Raw genomic sequence first — 19,135 nt, forward strand, 5'->3', positions numbered from 1 at the left:
GGACTGTAATTTGCTTTAAAAGTTTAGAAGTTTGCATGAATATTAATGAACAGTACTTTTCTCATGAAGATGAGGATCTTGCCGTAACAGTAGATAATGATTGCCGTGGGAACCACAAAGCACAGCACCATGTAGAAGATGAGGTAGCTGTAGTTGCTCCAGGATCTCTCCGTCCACCCCAGGGAGCAAGACGTCTGGACCCCCTCTGGGCCATATGAGCTCCAGCCCAGAAGTGGCATCACTGACCAGAACAGGCAGAAGAGCCAAACAAACAGGAGACCCTGGCAGCTCCTGCCCACGTTCATCTTAAAGCCAGCCATGGGAGTGCAGACCACATTGTATCGCTCATATGCCAGTAGGGTTAAAGTGCTGAGAGACACAAGACCTCCGAAGTTAAAAAAAAAAAAAAAGTGGATGTTTAAAGACCATTCGTAGATACAAACATGACACCAACCATTCACAGTAAGAAATATTTGAATTACTTACCAAAATAATTCACAGCAAACCCTTGAAAGACGCAAAATTTATCACCCAGGAAGAAGGTGCCTTTGTAGTTGGTAATTGTGACCACAGCCGACCCACAGACACCGATCATGAGGTCAGAGACGGCGAGGCTCAGGAGAATGATGTTCATGGCATTCAGCAGCTGCGTGTTCTTGAGCATGACCGCGATCACCAACGAATTGTTAAAGATGGAGAAGATTGTGTTGATGAACATCAGATAGGAGAGGATGCTGTAACCCAGCCTTGGGAAGATGGTTGGCACTTCGGTGGCCATCGTTGCAAAGGTCTGCTCTGGGAATGAGGCGTTCTCCATGGCACCGTGGTGGTCCTCGATCGGAGGCTGTCACTGTCACTATATGAACCTGTTGAGCTGATCTCATTATTTCGATCCATATCTAATACCTCATTTATCCTTCTAGACACGGGCAAAGCTTATATTGCTTAATTGTGAGCATCTGGTCATCCCTGATTCCATTCGGCTTTAATCTCTTTATGACTTCACCATGTGACAGAGCAGATTTTGAATTATACCATGTTAATCTCGGTCCTCTTCTGTTGCACATGGCCAAAAGGAACATCACCATGACCTTGAACACAGTGTGCATTTCATTTTAGCATTTTTTCATAGTAGTAAACAGACAAACACGATGAATGAGTTAAAACATAGGATGCAGGTTGTTTTAATAAATAATAAAAGTGGAAATACATTCTTAATTTTACTGGTACTGATCAACAAACAGTAAATGTGAGTTCAATCTATCTTAAATGGCATTAAAACAGTGCATATGATACACAAAGTATTCACACACACATTTTAAATGTTGTATTATTGCATGTATTATTAAAATAAAAGCTGCCCACACACGGTACTTGAAACACCAGTCCTAGTAAACAAACCAATATGAGGCTAAACTAATTTTCTGCCTATATGAAATATACATATAATACCCAGCTTTCTTTTATTTCAAGCAAACTTGACAACCTGAACCCTGCTTACAACTGGAAATCCCAATGCTCAAGTTACTGGAGTTAACTCTTAAAATAATAATTCCCGGTCACTGTGCACACTATGTGAAATTACGTGAAAAGGGATGCCTATGTGTAGTCATGCAAAATTCCTTATTGTTGAAAACAATCTCTACTGGTGAAGGTAAGACCTCCAAGACACTTGTGCGTGTAGAATAAAGTACAGGCCACTGTTATCCAAAAATGAACAGACACACACCTTTGAATACTGAAACAAAAAAAGCAGTCCTTGAAAGTGAAGTGTGCAATATTGATGAGACAATAAGGCATTTCAAACAATGGGCTTAGGGGTAAAAGTCCTTGAAATATTCACCTAAACAGTAAACCACAAAACACCACGCTTTTGTCTGTTCAAGTATTCCCTTGTTAGACTATCCTGTCTATGTTGTTACCCTGGACTCCCTTCATTTAAAAAGAAAATCTATACACAAGCCAGTTTATCAAAGGAACTGAAAACGAAAATAATTTAAGTCAGCACTGCGTTAGTCAGTCTATGTTCACAGAAGAAGTAAAAGTTTGCATTGTAGAGCATTTGGCGACAGGTTTTACTCTGTTTTCGACCTCCGTGACTCAATAGGGAGGTTCATGGCATTGACACAGGTCTGCTCTGGCCAGAATGGAGACTCATGCTGCAGAGGCGTGCGGCGGGGGAAGAAGGTGTGTTGCAGGTCGTATTTGAGCAGGCAGCTGAGTGAAGCCATGTAGATGTCAGCAAAGCGAGAGAGGCGGCGTGAGAAATAGGTCGGGTTGTGGTAGGTCCGGAACAGACTGCCAAACTGGCCATTGAAGATGTCCTTAGTTCGAGACCTGGTATTGTATAAAAAGGAGCATATTGGTAGACAGAACCCAATCTAAATATTAATGAAAGTAATGGCAAGTACCTCATATGTTCCCTCTCTTTGATCCATTGCTGGACTACAGCCTGGGACGCTGGGTCTCTATGCACCTGTGCAAAACAAACACAGATGGGGGGGAAAATCACTCACTACAAAACAATCGATTTAAGAGTACTAGTCATTGCTAATCACCGGTTCAATTCCGGCTCAGAAGACTCTTATGAACCAAAAGCCAAAAGCATCAAACCCCATTTACCACTATTGTTGTTTTAGTCAACAAACATGAAAACTAGACTAAAATGTCTCTTAAAATTTCATTTACTAAAACAAGATGTTTCCTCTCATTTAAAAGTATTATTAACCTTGTATTAATTGGGAAATGGGTTTGAATAAAATAATGTAATTTTAGCGATTATACTATTGACAAGGTTGACATGGTTAAATAGAATTGCATTACAAAAAAAAATAAAAATTTTCTTTGATTAGACTAAAATAGTCATGTATTATTCTGACTAAAATAACACTGAAATGCTCAGACTTTAAGACACTTAACCCTGAGTCCCTGAAACTACAGGTTGTAAGGCACTTGATAAATGTCATAAATGTGAATACTGCTGTAAGTAGCGCCCTCTAGTGTTCAGACCTGCATCTGCTCCACCAATCCAGTCAGACTCTGCAGCCAGGTCATGGTGTGGACATAATCTGGGGTGTTCATGATCTTGATCTCCTTCCGCAATTCCGGGATGATGGCACCTGTCCTCCAGCCATGCTTCAAGGTCAAGTCCTAAGTGAGTGAATAATTTCTACTGTAACCCAGTTCAACTTGTGTACCTTGTTTTATTTTAATAGTTTCTTCTAAAATGTCATAATATATAATAACAATGCTAAGGTCCAGGAATCCCTGGCAACACTGCATTCTTGGCAACACTGCAAACAATGGGCAGAAAACTGAAGGATTATTCAATGTATTTAAATCTACATGACTGGAAATTTCAATGCATGACACTTTAAATACAATATCTTTTCTTACTGCCAGGTCACTGTAGATGTGATCTCCAAAATAAAGCACCTTAGACCCCCTCCAGCCAGTGAGCCTCAAAAACTCATACAGGTTTCCCTGAAACAGGAGGCCAGATCATGATCATCATGCCACCAAAACTATCCAATACACAGAGTTTAGCTCAGCAGGCTGCCTGTGTGCAATGCAAATCCTGACAGGCCAAGCCAAACTCTGCATGCCATAGTAATCAAATGCATGTTGCACACACTGATTAACCAATTGCATATACAAATATGCGCTTTTAATTATAAACGAGGAACAAGTTGTACAAAAATGAAAAATAGAACATTAATAGGTAATTAAACAATATGAGAAATGTAAGGATTTTACAAATTAAGCCTTTAAAGCATATGGAAGACATTTTATCATTAATAATGCTTAACTCAATGTTGTTTTTATATAAGTCTCCTGTTTTTTGTGAAATTTATAGTCATAATTCACAGCCAAAGTCTATCATGGTTTGACAAGAGTGACAAACCTGCTTGTAGATCTGTCCTTTCTCCAAATGGTGAATTCTGTCCCACAGCAGAACTCCTTTATCTGTAACACGCCTAAATGGTCTTTTCAGAGACACACAAGGTTATTTGATATTTTGTTTGATAGGGGACTGAAGTCTTGTCTGAACTTGCAAGGCCTATTTTTGGTCAAAAGACCATTTTCTAAAAAAACCACAGAGACGCAACTCGAGCCTGCAGCCATTGCTATTATTCATGAAGATACTTGGCAATAAACAAGCTTACTTTCTCCTGTCATTGAAGAAACCAGGCTTGTCAGCCTGTACAATGACGACATCAAAAAGACTCCTCCAGTCCTTCCCAACAATGTAGTTCATCCCTCGGTCACTGACAATAAAAAAAAAAAAAAAAAAAAAAAACCCACACACCAGGATTGCGGTTATAGATTTCTACTGGAATAATACCTCCGTACAGATTCATATTACTACTTACACAAAGTCAAATGGGCTGTTGGTAATCAAAAACATTTTCTTTCCATTTTCAGACAGCTTCCTCAAAACTGCATGGGTCTGCTCACCATAGCAGATATATTTTTCTAGAAAGAAAAAGATCTTATGTTCATAGAAAATTAACATTTCAGAAAATAGGAAATGACCAGATTAAAATAAAATGTGAATTACCTATATCTGCCTCGACAGCTCGATACATAATGCCCTTAACATGCACATCCCCTATTGCCTCCTGAAAAAAAAAAATAAATAAAAACTATAAATATTAGTTATTCATAGTGGCCAAAAAGCACAAATTAAGTTTGACTAAAACGATGACAAAAAGGAGCAAAATATTATTATTATGTGTTATAATCACCCTATATTGCTTTTTTATTAAGTAAAGTGCAGTGATTGTCACATGTGATACACAGCACAGCACAAGGTGCACACAGTGACATTTGTCCTCTGCATTTAACCCATCACCCTGAGTGAACAGTGGGCAGCCATGACAGCCATGCTTTGCTCAGTGGCACCTTGGCGGATCGGGATTCGAACCGGCAACCTTCTGATTAAGGGGCCACTTCCTTAACCGCTAGGCCACCACTGCCCCACAATCCCAGTGAATAACAATCCCAGTGTCCATATTCGTAAATCCAGGAAGACTGGGTGTTCGATACAGCAATATATTGCGATATTTTATGTGGTGGTGTTGTATCGACACATTGACATCAAATTTTGCTATTTTTGGATGCAAATTTAGTCCACCAGGTGGTGCTGTTGAGCATTTTCTTTAGTGAGGTCAGGAGAGCTGAGAATCAGCATGCGACTACCTCCAGTCCTGTAGATGGCACCGTATAGCTGGGTACTTTCAATTATTGCCTGACGTTTCAGGCAGAGTGAAATCGCAAAACATGACAGACCGAACACAGCATCTTGTTTTTACATATTTCACTAAACTGTAGAATATTGCAATATGTACAGTATCACAATATATAGTGATATTATTCTATCAGGGCCAGTGGTGACATTTCGTTGTGTGCACCGTGTGCTGCAGTGTATCACAATGACAATCACTTTCCCCATCATGTATAGTGTCGTGAGATCAATACAAATACACACCCCTAACTGTGACATACTATGTATTAAAACAATATCAATTTATGCTGCTCCTTCCTTCTGTTGACTGTGCTCTCTCTCTCTCCCCCCCAGAGATAGAACCGACAGATGGCATTGGCAGACCAGACCCTCTAAAATTAGATTTCTGTTTTCAAAGCTCAACTACTCTACACTCAGCAGGACTAGAATAATTCTATTCAGAGCCTGCTTTCATGACAGGGCACCTTTATTCTCAAAGCCAATGCATTAATAAATTGGACAGAAAACAGGAAATTATACTCTAGGTTTAATAATAAGTAGAATAATAATAAATGGAACCTTCATTTCTAGGAACATGTGATTAAATGGAGAATATTTGCCCTCTGACTGCTTAACTTACCAGCACACCAACAAGCTAAATTTGTCAGTCATTTACCTTGACATCTTTGTAGAGGTGAACCGGCTCGTAGTCAATGTTGTGTTTCATGAAGTAGTCATTGACACAGCAAAGAAGGGTCATTTCCGGAAGGGAAAAAATGTCCATGAACTGTTTCATGGTGTGGCCATGTGAGCTCTGGAAAACGGACGAATGGCTTCATGTTAGCAGTCACAGTCACAGTCTTTCAGTGACCAGAGCAGAGCTGTGACACTGCTGTACTGCACAAACAACAACAACATCACTGCAGCCATCCTGTACCTTGCCATAAAAATCACTCATTATTTCCAGAGGCACATGGGAGCCTTCATACATGGCAATAACTTCCTTGTCTGGCACTGGATGAAGGCCTCTGGAAAAGAAAAATACAACAAATTTTCACAACGCTACATTCTATAATCTATTTAATACAAGAATTAAAACAAGTTTCACATTATTTTTTCAGATATGGTTCTTATTACCTGTATACCGTCCCTAACTGAATATAGTGAAAGGCATCTATCTTCATCAATAAAGCCTAGAAGAGAGAGGACCATTCAGGCAAGATCATAACTACCCAGATGTTATTTCAGTTGGGTCAAACCCAGTTCCACTTATTTGGACATCATGGTCATTTGACGTTCACTGAAATTTTGACCAAACTAAATTACACATTTAAACTAAAACACTGTGGATGATTTCACGAATGAAATTTAAATTAAGACTTATTAATGAAACTGAGCCGCATTAGAATTTTTTTTTTGTGAAAAAAATTTGAACAGAATTTAAACAGCCTTGACATTTTCTCCACCTTGGCTAGCTTCTCAACTCAGAGGAGCAGCGACTCTAATCTGTCATGGAGGTTAATAAGATGTTTTAGGTCATAAGGACTGACATACATTTGGAAAATATAAATATATGAGATTTACATGCAATATAAATAAATGAAGAGGATGCTCACCTTCTGGACATCATAGTGCAATCCTCTCACAACAAAATCTGGGATATATTCATATTCCCGTAATCCCGCTGGGTACTGGGGAAAAACACAGAACATTAATATGCAATTAACCGTGATTTGTAATATCATTCTTCCAATAAAACCAAAAAGTTCTAGACCCACCCGGTGCTCCTGAATGAGGATGTCTCGCGCAATGTTGAAAATCAATGTGTGGAGGTGGCTGGAGTAGAAGGCCAAGGTGTAGTCATAGTCAAACCCGTAGATCTCGATGTCATGCAGGCTTGTTTCATTGTTGGCAAAAATTGTGTCTGGATTTACAGAGTTGCTTGACAGTATTTGGGTTAAATCTGGGAATGAAAATGTGTTTGCTATGAATAAGAAGCACGTGTTCGAATGAACAGCAGCTGTGCAGTAAACCTCTGCGCTTCAGACAATCACAAACATTAAAATGACAGGGTCAAAGGTCACACGTAGATTTGTTTCCAGGTCAAGGGGGAGAGAGAGCACTTCTGGATCCAGTATTATTCAGAAATGCCCAGGCCGAGGCCGGGTCCAGGGACCTCTCGAACGTTCTGTCGCCTTTATGTCCCCCAGAGATCAACGTCCCCGGGTCATATTTTAAAGAAGAAGAGCAAGTCGCCTGCCTGTCGCCATACAGTGAGAGTTAAATGTCGTACCTTCGCTCTGCCTTTTTGTTTGGTGGTAAACGGACCACAGCCACGCGGTCGTGTCACCGCTGCTGCTGGCGGAGCAGCGTCGCGCACCCGGTGGCGGCATCCGCGCCGGTGACACTGGGCTGGACGTCCCGCCGGGTGAGCGCAGGGCTCCGCCGCACCACCTCAGCAGCGCGTTAACGCCGCGCTTGCTCCGGAGCAACCCGGAGAAGGGCAGCGACGAGGGTGTCATGGTCCCGCCGGCGCTCCGGGCTCCGATCCCGCGACCGAGTCGTGGTCTTCGCCTGCGGACTGAAGGCTACATGTGTCCGCACACGGTTTCTCGGGATATGGGCAAACAAAAATGCCACCGACTCCATGCGGACGTCACTTCCGGCCAGAGCCAGAGCCAATCGGAGAGCGGAACGCGCAGAACGCGCTGACGTCAGCTGTAGCCTGTCAGTGATAAAGAACTTCAGAGTGAATTTCAACATTCAAAAATGAAAACTCATATCTGTGATTCGCTGTGAATTACAAAGAACCAACTAACTAGATGTAGTTTAAACTTAAGCTCTACCATTGAAAAATACTAAAAGATGGTTCGATCAAAGGCTGTTACCGGATCAATGGCTGAAGGCATGTCACGTTTAACTTACGATGCTTTGGATTTAAACATTGGCAAAAAAAATAGCAAAGAAATTAATGAATGCTTTTTAACTTTCTGTGGAAAATGAGCTAAACTGTCTGGACTTTTCTAAGACCAATATTAAAAGCTATCTTCTGTATGGATAAAATCCTGGTAAAGTTACCTGCTTTTCGTTGTCAGGCCTTCTTATCTTGGTCTCAAATCAGAAATATTTTGTATGGAAAAATAAGGACATTTTGTTTAAACACAAATCCACGTTTTTCAATAATTGGTTCCACAACAACAATCAGTTGTTTAACGAGATTTTTTTTGTCAAAGTGTAACATTCCTGTAAATGCTGGAGACTATGCAAAGGTTTTTGGTGCAGTCTCATCCGGTATCTGTATGTTATTTAAGTATCAACAAAGGATTGATTATATGACATTGTATTCGCTTTCTCCAGTGGATTTTTCTGTACAATAACTTTGTGTCAACTCGAACCCCCACAGTAAGAACAAGGCCTTAAGAAACATTTTTCAGAAAAAATGTCACTACATCGCCAAATTCTGTTTTTAATTTGAATGTTTTTTTTTTTTTGGATGATTTGCCATGGGAGAAGGTCTGGCTTTTACCTAATTACTATATGATTGCTAATAAAGTTAAAGAGGTGTCTTTCAAACTCATTCATAGAGTTTACCCAGTTAAACAGATTGTAAAAGATTTATACAAGATCTTGAAACAGATTGTACTTTTGGTTGTAACTGTCCTGAGACATCTGTGCATTTATTCTGCCACCGTCTGGTTGTGAATGTATTTTGATTGTACTTTTGTTCTTATATTAAGTCAAATTTTGGAGGGATGTACTGTTTGACCTTTTAGAACCTACAATTTTTTCACCTCAAATATATGTCTTCATTTTACTGATCCCTTTGGCTAAATTTCATATTCATAAATGTAAATTCAGTGGCAAGAAACCATAATTTATACACTGAAAAAAGTGAACACTTACTTAATTAAAAAAAAAAAAAAAAGTAATCTGTCACACCTAATATTAGCATTGATGTAATGTAAATAAACCAATCAAATATACCTGTTTATTTACATTACCTCAATGCTAATATTAGGTGTGACAGATTACTTCAATTTTTTTAATTTTAGCCAGTGTTCACCTATTTTTTTGAAGGGGGCTGAAAAGTACTACTCCATAATCCTCAAAAAACACAGTTAAGTAATGCTCATTATTTAACTTCTTGCAGGAATCATTTTTCAGCTGGTATCAGTTGTTTCTTTCTTTGCTTTTCATTTACCTCCTTGTATAGTTTGCATAAGATTTTGTATTTAATGTTGAATTGCTTTGTAAAAAAAAAAAAAAAAAAAAAAACTTCATAGTGAACAGACATGTGTTGCATTAACAGCAACATTAGCAGAAAACTGCTCTCTTGGTGCTTTATATTCTATAATTCAGTTAATGCAAAAACAAGTTATGATTTTTATATTGCTGTTAAATGTCCATAATTCCTGTGTTACTGTTCATTACCACAGTGAAATCCAGTTTCACTTATATAACATCCACTTAATCCAGCCCCTCCAGGATAGTACATTTAAGTTTCATCTTTAAATCACTGTATAAGTAAATAAATACCTTTTTTAACCTTTTTTTTTTTTTTTTCTGTGCACAAATACAACTGTGTGAAAAATGTTGCCCCCTCCCTGATTTCTTTTGATTTAATCAAACACATTTAAACATTAGTCAAAGACAACACAAGCAAAAACAATATGCTGTTTTTAAGTGAGGGATTTTATTATAAAGGAGGGGAAAATCCAAACCTACATGACCCTGTGTGACAAAGTGATTGCCTCTAAACCTAATAACTGGTCCCTTTAGCACTAACTGAAATCATGTCTTTTACGGTGCTGTGGAGGAATAACTTTGGTCACTCATCTTTGCAGAATTGTTGTATTTCAGCCACATTGGAGGGTTTTCAAACTGAACTGCCTTTTCAAGGTCATGCCACAGCATCTCAATAGGATAGGTAGGTTGGTAGTAGACTAGTGAGTAACACACTTGCCTATGAACCAGAAGACCCATGTTCAAATCCCACTTACTACCATTGTATCCCTGATCTTAAGACACTTAACCCTAATTGCTCCAGGGGGACTGTCCCTGTAACTAGTGATTGTTCCCCTGGATAAGGCCGTCTGATAAATGCTATTTATGTAAATGTAAATTATTCAGGTCAGGACTCTAGTCTTCATTCTGTTTTTTATCAGCCAATCAGATGTGAACTCGCTGTTGTGTTTTGGATCACATCCTGAAGCAGAATCCAAGTTTGTTTCTGCTTGAGGTCATGAACAGACGGCCGGACATTCTCCTTCAGGATTTTTTGGGTAGAATTCATGGTTCCATTTATCACAGACCCAAATCACACCACCACAACCACCATATTTTACTTCAGGCATGATGTAACACTGAAATGCAGTGTTAATTTTACACCAGATGTAGTGGGACACACACTTTCCAAAAAATATCTCTCTCTGTGGTGAACCATCTCAGGAGTGCAAACAACAGTAACACTGGCAAGACGTGGACATTGCTCCAACATTCTCCCATACTCTACATATGTCTGAACTGTGTGTAGGGTTGCAAGAGGGAAGTATAAAGTGAATGAGCAGCAGCACATGGCAGACCTTACTACTGAAAAACTCCAGACTACAGTTATTATTTACTGTTTGAATAACGCCAGATGAGTGTTGCTCTTCTTCTGCAGACTTTGCACTGTCACTTTGTGTCCAGTGGATGTCAGTGTGTACTAACCATCGTATGGCATTCTTTCTGTTTGCTTGTTGTCATAGTTGAAACAGATGATCAATTTATCAGACAATGTCTACAGTGTTTTCTGCAGTTCATGTACAACAACAGAAATTGTAATTAAAATAGTGAGTCACAGAAATTGCATAGTACCTGATCTGACCCATTCTCTGGTAGTATTGGCATGTGTGATATGTGTGAATGTCCAGTGGATATGTCCTTTACACACAGACAGTAGGAGCTTCTCTTGCACTTATATTGTCAGGGAATCTAGCACAATTGGATTTTGACCGTCAGACCCCCACTAGATGTCCCAGTTGCTTTCCAAAATCAGCACGTGGGGCGGGGGGCTTTTATTTCACTTACACTGATTGAGTGGATGGGGCCTGTCTCCAGAAACCACAATAATCCTCTTAAATACCACAAAACTCTGAGCCGTCCAATCCAGAGCCTCTCCCCGCTATCCCCTCCCCATCTCCCTGCTCCCTCCCATCATCATGCCTGCTAAAGTCCAAGTGGGAGGAGAGTGTAATCCAAGTGGATTACACTGTAAATTGGGTGACGGCGGATTGAGCACTGCACTGCTGAACCCCCTGGTGGCTTTCGCGTCCAGTGAGTACTGTGGAACCGCCGATCAAAACACAGATCTGTTTGCACGTGGATTGCTGCACCTGCGTTGTGTCTGCTCATCCTGGATAATGGCACTTTATAGGGGAAAGTGTTGCCATCCTTTGCTTCCCATGTCAGGAATATACGCTTTTTGCATCTGAACTCCACGTGACTGGCAGGAACAGATTTTATTTTCTTGTCTGGAAATATTCTGACTTCTTTGCATTCATAACTGCATGAAGAACTGGACAGTGAAAATGGGTCACTAGGTTGCCTGGAAATTCTAGAAAGGATGATCCAGCGTAGACAAAATCATATCTGTCGACACCTTACATCTTTCATCTACATGGATTCTATGCAGTGCATGATGGGTTAGTTAATATCACAGGGTGTCTGGTTTTGCCAACATGAAGAGGTGAAAGCCTTATGTGATTTTGTATTTTTTGGACAACATGAAAAGACTCCTCTTGATTAACTTTTGCTGTGACCTAAAGAAAAGTGCATTGTAAAGTTCTTCAGTGCACACAGCCACAGTTGTTTGCTTCTGGGCACCATGCAGCTCTGGAGAGTGGAACTGTGTCTTTCAGTTTGGGTGGTTTTGTCCAGCTGCTACTGTCTTTTGGCAAATGCACAGATGAAAATTCCTCCTGAAACGTAAGTATCTATTATTTACTAAATGCCTGCTAAATATACAACCCATTTCTTTTCCCATGGACATCATCTGTGTTTTCATGAAATATATGAAGTGCAAAATTTATACATACTTTATACAAAAATGTATGTTTATTAATTGCCTGTACACTTTCAATGTTATCTAGTTTTGGCTAATGACATAGAATGCAAAGAGCACAATTTCAAGAGTTAAATGAATAAAAAAATCGAAGAGGTGTGTGACTGACTACTGTTGCGCCCACGTCCATATCTTAAATAGATATTAGCACAATGTTTAGTGTGAAAATTGAGTCCTGAACCCAGCAGAAAAAACAAGACACTAAGAAATGTTTGGGTAGTTGGCTGGCCATGCCAATTTCATCGCATAAAATTAGAGCATATCTGTTTGGATCTATATATAAACCAATAGCTTATCAATAGAAACGTGAGTGATGTCAATATGGGAATGATGTAAGGACAGGAACAGTGTAGACTTGGGCAGTGACAAAAAGAAGTTTCAGGTTCACTTCTGTAATTGAACCTGTACTTTTACTACTGAAGTACAACTGATGAAAATTTAAGGAGGATTAGTTGTCATTTGTCTTTTAGTCTGAAAGTAAGATGCCGGTTTGCCATGCATCAGTATGAAGCTTTTATTCAAAAATTCTAATTTTGTTGAAAAGGCCTGATTACATAGTGACCCCGATTCCTTGGTTTTGAATCTGAATCTTTTCCAACTGTCACCAAAATAGCAGTGCAGACGGGGAGGGGGACACACCAGCCAGGGATTATTGGCGTTGGGTTGTCATCAAAATCACAGCACATCTATGCATATTTGAGTTAAGCAAATAATATATAAAGCATAAAAGGTCTGTAGTATTTATAAAAGCTTTCATTGTCAGTCAGGTCATTCACTTCTAGTTAATTAACAGGAGCAATTAAGAAATGTTACAGATCTACATTACTTCAAAGAATTCCAAAAGCATTTGCATTTTCTGTATGGGTAATATTGGAACACAAACGGCAACCATGATATCATGCTGGACTTTGCTCTCATCTATTTGACTCTGGGAAGCAGCCAGGACGTCAAGCTGTACACAGATGGTCATTCTCTACTGGTACAACTGCGTAGACATCAACCACCATCAGGCAGTACACCATTAGGGAACTTATCAATACTGTAAGCCATCACAGTAATGCTGAGTGGAAGAAATATGCAAACAGAACCTCTTCAGCATGGGCTCAGTCTGTTGTCATAGAGGGGAGTGCTGTGGAAATAACACTACAGTTAGTTTCCATTTATAATTTTTGTATGGTTCTAAAACAACAAGACTATGTATTGTGATGTTATTAGGCATAGCATTAAATGGAGATAGTTAATTACATAGTTTAGTTAGAAAAAGTTTAGTTTCCAAGGGCAGTCCCAGATTTTGAATTATTGACATAATACATAAACAGACTCACAATGTATAGCTGCTGTAAGGCAAGAGAAACACCATGTTAATGAGGTGTAATGGGCCCATCCACGGTTGAGTTGGAGAGCATTGTGTTGGAGGGAGAGTGGGGGAGGCCTGAGGTAAAGATTCAGGCATAGTGCCAAGAGTGCTTGTGATCGTGATGCCAGAATGGTGAAGTGTTTGGTCAGATGAGAGCCGGGTGGCCAACAGAAAGCAGTCAAGCAGAATTGTGAGCAAAGCAGAGATGTGTTCAAACAGAAGCAGATTTGTTACCATGATGAGGCCATGTAATCCAGGAACTGCAAAAAAGTCAGGAATTAAATTGTGGAATTGGCCAGAAGCACAGTGAGGAAGTCAAACTATGCAAGAGCGAGTATTACAGTTCTTACTGTGTTTATATAGGACCAGTCTTCCTCTAGTTCACTTGGGTGGGTTAGGGTTAGTCTTTCGAAGGTGTTTGTACCCTCTCTGCTGGGTGGCGGTCGAGGCCGTGGTTGTGGTTTGTGACAACAAAATGTATATAGTTTTCCTATCACCAGCACCAATCGTATTGTACCTGTAGATGATTAAGACCATTTGTCAGTTATTTAGTGCCATCATGTGTTAAAAATCCTTTTTGTTAGTGTGTGTGTGTTTGGGGGGGGTCTGTTAGTTCATTAGGTCTAAACAATATTAATTTGCCACAAAAAGATACATAAGATGTGACTCATCTGGCAGCGCTATTAAAATTCTAGTTAAAAAGTAGTGTTGGTAGTGACTGTGGCTGCCTGATCTGAGTGCAGCGCCACTCCGGGTGGGAGTTTGGCCTCATCAACTCTCTGACCGCCATACATGTTTTTGCTCCAAAAAATGGAGAGAAAGGTTAGCACCTCTACAGGCTACTATTCTGTCAGGCCTCAATCATTCCATGAAAATCCCATAACCTGTGTAACTTTGGACTAATCCTACAGCGGTAATGCTTTATAACCTGCTGTTGTTGTGTAAACCAATGAGTTTAGTGATCTGCAAATGAATGTGAGTTGGTCTGTGAAGGGCTGGATCATGTAACAAATGCACTATGCCTTTCAAAATTAGACATTTGCAGATGATTATATAACAGACCAAAGTCAGGTAAACATGTAGCTAAGAGGGAATTTATAAATCTGTTGTTTGCAAATAGGAACAATTTGCACATACTGTCAAAACTGTGAGCTATGAAAAAAAATATATGTTTATCATGATGACAAGTCATTTATATTTACAAAATCATTGACAATTTATTTTTAATAGAATAGATTAGTTTAGATTATTCAAAATGTTCCGACCTAGATGCATATTTTCCCACTTTTTGTGTAAGCGTATCTGCTCCCAAAACTGTTTCCAATTGTGGTTGTCGTGCCTGTGTTCTGTTTAGGTTGGTTGACCACTTTTACCTTAAAAAAAACTTGATGTACGGTTGTTCATATGAATTAAATGATACACACCTTCACACTGACACATACAGCAGCTTCTTCTTTTGCTCCATCAATACAGACACCTCATAACGCTAACTGGCACAAGTTCCTCTTTAGCCAACATCACTTTTGTTTCAGTTGAACTCTAACATCCAGTCATAGCTGTCTATTATTTCATTCCTCATTTTCTTACAGTGAGGCACTTTACAGTATTCTGATTATGTAGAGTCAGTTATTCATTATTCATGGTGACATAGTGGCCAGTCACATCCCAGTAAAAACTGGAGAAGATTAATGCTAATGGTACTGGGTCAACAATGGCTACCATTTTGCCTCCATTCCTATAATGATGGTAAATAACAGTCTTTCAGAGTGTTTGGTAATGAGTCAAGAGATAGGTGTGATAACTTTTGTGTGATAACCATTGTTTTGTGTGTTGCTAAATTTATGTATTCTGTTGTTAACTTGGACTAATTGTTCCATTTTATTTCACATTCATTTTTTTTGCTGTTATATTTCAGGGTTCAAGTGTGGGCTAATAATTTTGGAGACCAATTAAACTCCTTTACAGCTAAATACTCTGGGGCACCACTATTTCAAAAGGTAATTATGTTTCAGTTGTGTTATCTTTTTTACATTTAATGTAAGCAAGGTATGTTTAAGATTATTAATGTATTTTCATAAGTACTATATCTCTGAGGCAATATGTGATTATTTACCGCATATTTACACATTTACACATCATTATAGACTAACTTCATTGAAATGGTCATGTTCAAAATCTTTAAAATTTGTATGGTACCCTCTTCCACATCTGTTATGAGATATATGAATGCTTTCTTTTGGATGATTCCTAAGTTTTTTTTTCATCTTGAGAATCATATTAAATGACACATTGGCCTACATTACAGTGTGTGTGATTGACAGAGCAGAGGTTTGGCATCTTGGTCAAGAGCAACAGGTTATGAGCACACTAACAGGATCCCTCTAATACTCTAATTTACTAATCAGGTCTCTTTACCACACTGCTTAGGAGGATTTGGTACACTAAGCATGTTTTCATTGTTATTTTTAGTATCTGGAATCCTGAAATTCAAATAAATGAATCTGATTTAATGTGTAGCACCCATATACATTGGTTAAAACCAAATATGAGGGATCGCCTGACTCATTAGACTCCAATCATAATAAGAAATACAAAAATAATTTAAATGTGCTAAACTGTGACATTTGACATTTTCAGTCAGGTTTATCCTTATCAATCCCCATTTACCCAAGAATAAGATAGAAAATTATATTTTGGGTTTACAACAGGTTGTAGAGGATACCACAGGCTCAATGTTGCTTATAATAATTGGGTTTAGTGGTTTAATTAATCCTGATTAACTATCTGAAAAAAAGCCAAGAGTGTGTCCCTGTCTGCCCAGATAGAATCTCTTTTTTTTAAATGTTTCAGTGTATGCAGGGTCAGATTAAATATCGTGAGGGCCTTGTTCAGTATCCCACATTGTGAAGGGAACCCTTACAGTCAGAGAGAGTGTTTTCTTGGTGTCCCACAAAGATGTGGTGGCCCTGGACACGTCCAGTATTCCATATGGTTAATCTGGCCCAGACTGTGTGCATCTATAGGTTGCGGTATTGACTCTAGCCTCCTTTTTCATTTCAATTTACCTTTTAGAATGTAGTGGAATCAGATTTGCTCTGATTATTTGAATGGATTGAATCAGGTTGAATAAGAACCTTCATGTCCTTTTGTTTCAGTAGATTATTTTCCTATTTTGTTCTGTATGTTATATTTCTAGTATATATTTTAAGAGCGACTAGATGATATTTTTTAGTGTTGATTGAACAAATAAAATATGTCCCATTCTTTCCCTAGAAACTAAAAGATATCGAGCCGATTATAAGGATTGAGGATGTGGATGGATCAACTCTTGTGAAAGAGATTTCAGATGAAATTGAGAGAATGTTGGGAAGCAAAATGAAGTCTGTCAAGGTGAGACCTTGGACAACCGTTGGATGTTGCGCAGTTCCATAACAGTGTATCCAGTGTAACATAAAATTCACAACTTGCATATCTGAATTAGTAATACTGGAAGCAATTTTTGTACCTGTCAAGGTTATGTTATTGTGTTTATGGCATCTGATGGTCCGTAATATGATCCACGGGTTGTGACTTCATAGATATAAGGCCAGCACTAAAATGGTGTGGTACAGAGTCTAATAAAAACAATGGGCAATAGATCTATACATCAATATAAAGTGAATCAATTAGGATCACATCAGCATTTTTATATCTCTACTGACAACATCTCATGTTTATCTTCAGAGGTTGGCAGACACTGCTGAGGATGCAGATTTATATCATGAATTCAATGCAACCTTACAGGTTTGTCTTCTTCCTTCATAGTGTTGTGATTTCTTTGGTGGCCTTATTTGTTGTGTTTTTTACATTACAATTTTACAATATATTGAATATAACACTGCTCAGAATGCTTTGTTTTTCTTATACTTTTCTTATACTAAAAACCATTATACTTATCCCCCTCGTGTCTTCTATTGCAGTTTGACTACTATAATGCAATGCTGATAAACACAATGGATGATGAAGGAAACTCCATAGACCTGGGTGGGGAATTTCCATTGGAGGAAAACGAACATTTCAACAAATTGTCTGTCAACACTTTACAGAGTGACATCCAGGTCCCAACCAATGTCTACAACAAAGGTCTGATTTGTGTGATTAAAGAACACTGTTGGTGCCATGACAATCAGTATCTTATGGTATAATAATAGAATACACCATTTTTTCCTATTTAATATTTTCTGAACACAACGTCCTCTCTGTCTCCCCATTACAGACCCTGACATCCTGAACGGTGTGTACATGTCCGAAGCCCTGAATGATGTATTTATCAACAACTTTCAGAAAGACCCCACCCTTACATGGCAGTATTTTGGCAGCTCTACTGGCTTCTTCAGGCTATATCCAGGTATCTTGTTTGATGTGTGTTGTGTTTGCAAAAGAACTGAAAGAAAGAACCCATCAATGAGTCTGTAAATGAAGAAACCTTACATTTACTCTACCAGTCAAACATCACTTTGTGATGGTTATTGTGACTGAGATTGAGCCATTTTTTGAAGAATCCAATTTAAGAAACATATTTAGTATTTGTTGTGTCAGGAGAAGGTGAAGTATGTTTGATAAATTAGTTTTTTTGGGGGGTCGCCTCTTTTTTTACTTTCATAACTACTTTGTTCACTATATAAGGGTTTTAGTATAAACCTTCAGGACTCTTGGAAGGTGCCCTTGTTGTCTAACTTAAGGTGGTGGAAACAAGACAAGAGTGTGAAATGTGGCATTCACAGCAAAAGCTCCCTGATTTGGAGACATGCAATCCTTCAACTTTTTGTCTTGTTTCCTTTTTTCTGTATATTACATAACTTCACATGTTATTTCATGGTCCTGTGTCTTCAGTGTGGTTCTGTATTGTAAAAAATTCAAGACCCATAGAGTAAGTGTTTTTTTTTTACTGTTCGTGTACATGCAAATATTTAACAGGGTTAAAATAGCAGTCAAAACATTTTTGACTGCTACTATTATGTACTTCTGTTTTTAGTTTGTTCTAATCTTTAATTAATCTAATCCAATTTTTTCTCTCTGCAGGGATAAAATGGACCCCAGATCCTAATGGTGTTGTTGCCTTTGACTGCAGGAATCGAAATTGGTGAGATAAATTTGATTTGCCAGAACATGATCGTCAAAAGTGTGAAATGAATGAAATGCCATGGTTAAATGAGTATAGCTGAATCACATATGTTTGAGAGCCACTAGTGGAAAATGTGCATGTAAACGTACACCTATATCAATAGTAGGTTGGGTTCCTTAGCGAATTCTCACTTGGCCCAGACGACTGTAGTGGGTATTAGGTACATGGATGGCGCCCAAATGTATAGCTGTAGCAATAGCAGAACAGCCAGTAAGACCATGATCCTGCAGAAAGACTTTAAGCTCATCCTTAAGTGGTTAAATGCTGAATAGCCAGGTCAGTAGG

The 19,135-nt window shown here is 38.8% G+C and overlaps 2 protein-coding genes across 2 annotated transcripts in view; one reads left to right on the plus strand and one right to left on the minus strand.

The window, feature by feature from the left end:
• Positions 1 to 1,156: 1,156 nt before the first annotated feature.
• Positions 1,157 to 7,898, minus strand: nt5dc3 (5'-nucleotidase domain containing 3). Its single transcript, XM_028959410.1, has 14 exons — positions 7,521 to 7,898; positions 7,006 to 7,190; positions 6,844 to 6,918; positions 6,365 to 6,420; positions 6,165 to 6,255; positions 5,904 to 6,041; positions 4,562 to 4,622; positions 4,374 to 4,476; positions 4,167 to 4,268; positions 3,905 to 3,986; positions 3,397 to 3,483; positions 3,010 to 3,150; positions 2,412 to 2,476; positions 1,157 to 2,337 (listed from the first exon to the last, which is right to left on the minus strand). The coding sequence occupies exons 1-14, from the start codon at positions 7,747 to 7,749 to the stop codon at positions 2,076 to 2,078; spliced, it is 1,677 nt and encodes a 558-aa protein (XP_028815243.1). The 5' UTR covers positions 7,750 to 7,898; the 3' UTR covers positions 1,157 to 2,075.
• Positions 7,899 to 11,489: 3,591 nt separating this feature from the next.
• The window catches only part of cacna2d4b (calcium channel, voltage-dependent, alpha 2/delta subunit 4b), a 29,157-nt gene continuing 21,511 nt past the window's right edge, over positions 11,490 to 19,135 (plus strand). The window contains exons 1-7 of the mRNA XM_028959398.1: positions 11,490 to 12,193; positions 15,602 to 15,683; positions 16,960 to 17,076; positions 17,410 to 17,469; positions 17,646 to 17,808; positions 17,942 to 18,073; positions 18,748 to 18,808. Coding sequence (XP_028815231.1) covers positions 12,093 to 12,193; positions 15,602 to 15,683; positions 16,960 to 17,076; positions 17,410 to 17,469; positions 17,646 to 17,808; positions 17,942 to 18,073; positions 18,748 to 18,808 — 716 coding nt within the window. The 5' untranslated portion in view covers positions 11,490 to 12,092. The remainder of the gene's footprint in view (positions 12,194 to 15,601; positions 15,684 to 16,959; positions 17,077 to 17,409; positions 17,470 to 17,645; positions 17,809 to 17,941; positions 18,074 to 18,747; positions 18,809 to 19,135) is intronic.

Source organism: Denticeps clupeoides, chromosome 17, assembly GCF_900700375.1.
Source record: "Denticeps clupeoides chromosome 17, fDenClu1.1, whole genome shotgun sequence".
NCBI classification, from domain to species: Eukaryota; Metazoa; Chordata; class Actinopteri; order Clupeiformes; family Denticipitidae; genus Denticeps; species Denticeps clupeoides.

Excerpts from the sequence above, each read along its gene's own strand:
- nt5dc3 (XM_028959410.1), bottom strand. The coding sequence starts at position 7,749 with ATGACACCCTCGTCGCTGCCCTTCTCCGGGTTGCTCCGGAGCAAGCGC. Across the intron at positions 6,919-7,005 it reads TCCTCATTCAGGAGCACCGG|TACCCAGCGGGATTACGGGA; the intron begins GTGGGTCTAGAA and ends GTTTTTCCCCAG. Across the intron at positions 2,338-2,411 it reads AAAGAGAGGGAACATATGAG|GTCTCGAACTAAGGACATCT; the intron begins GTACTTGCCATT and ends ATACAATACCAG.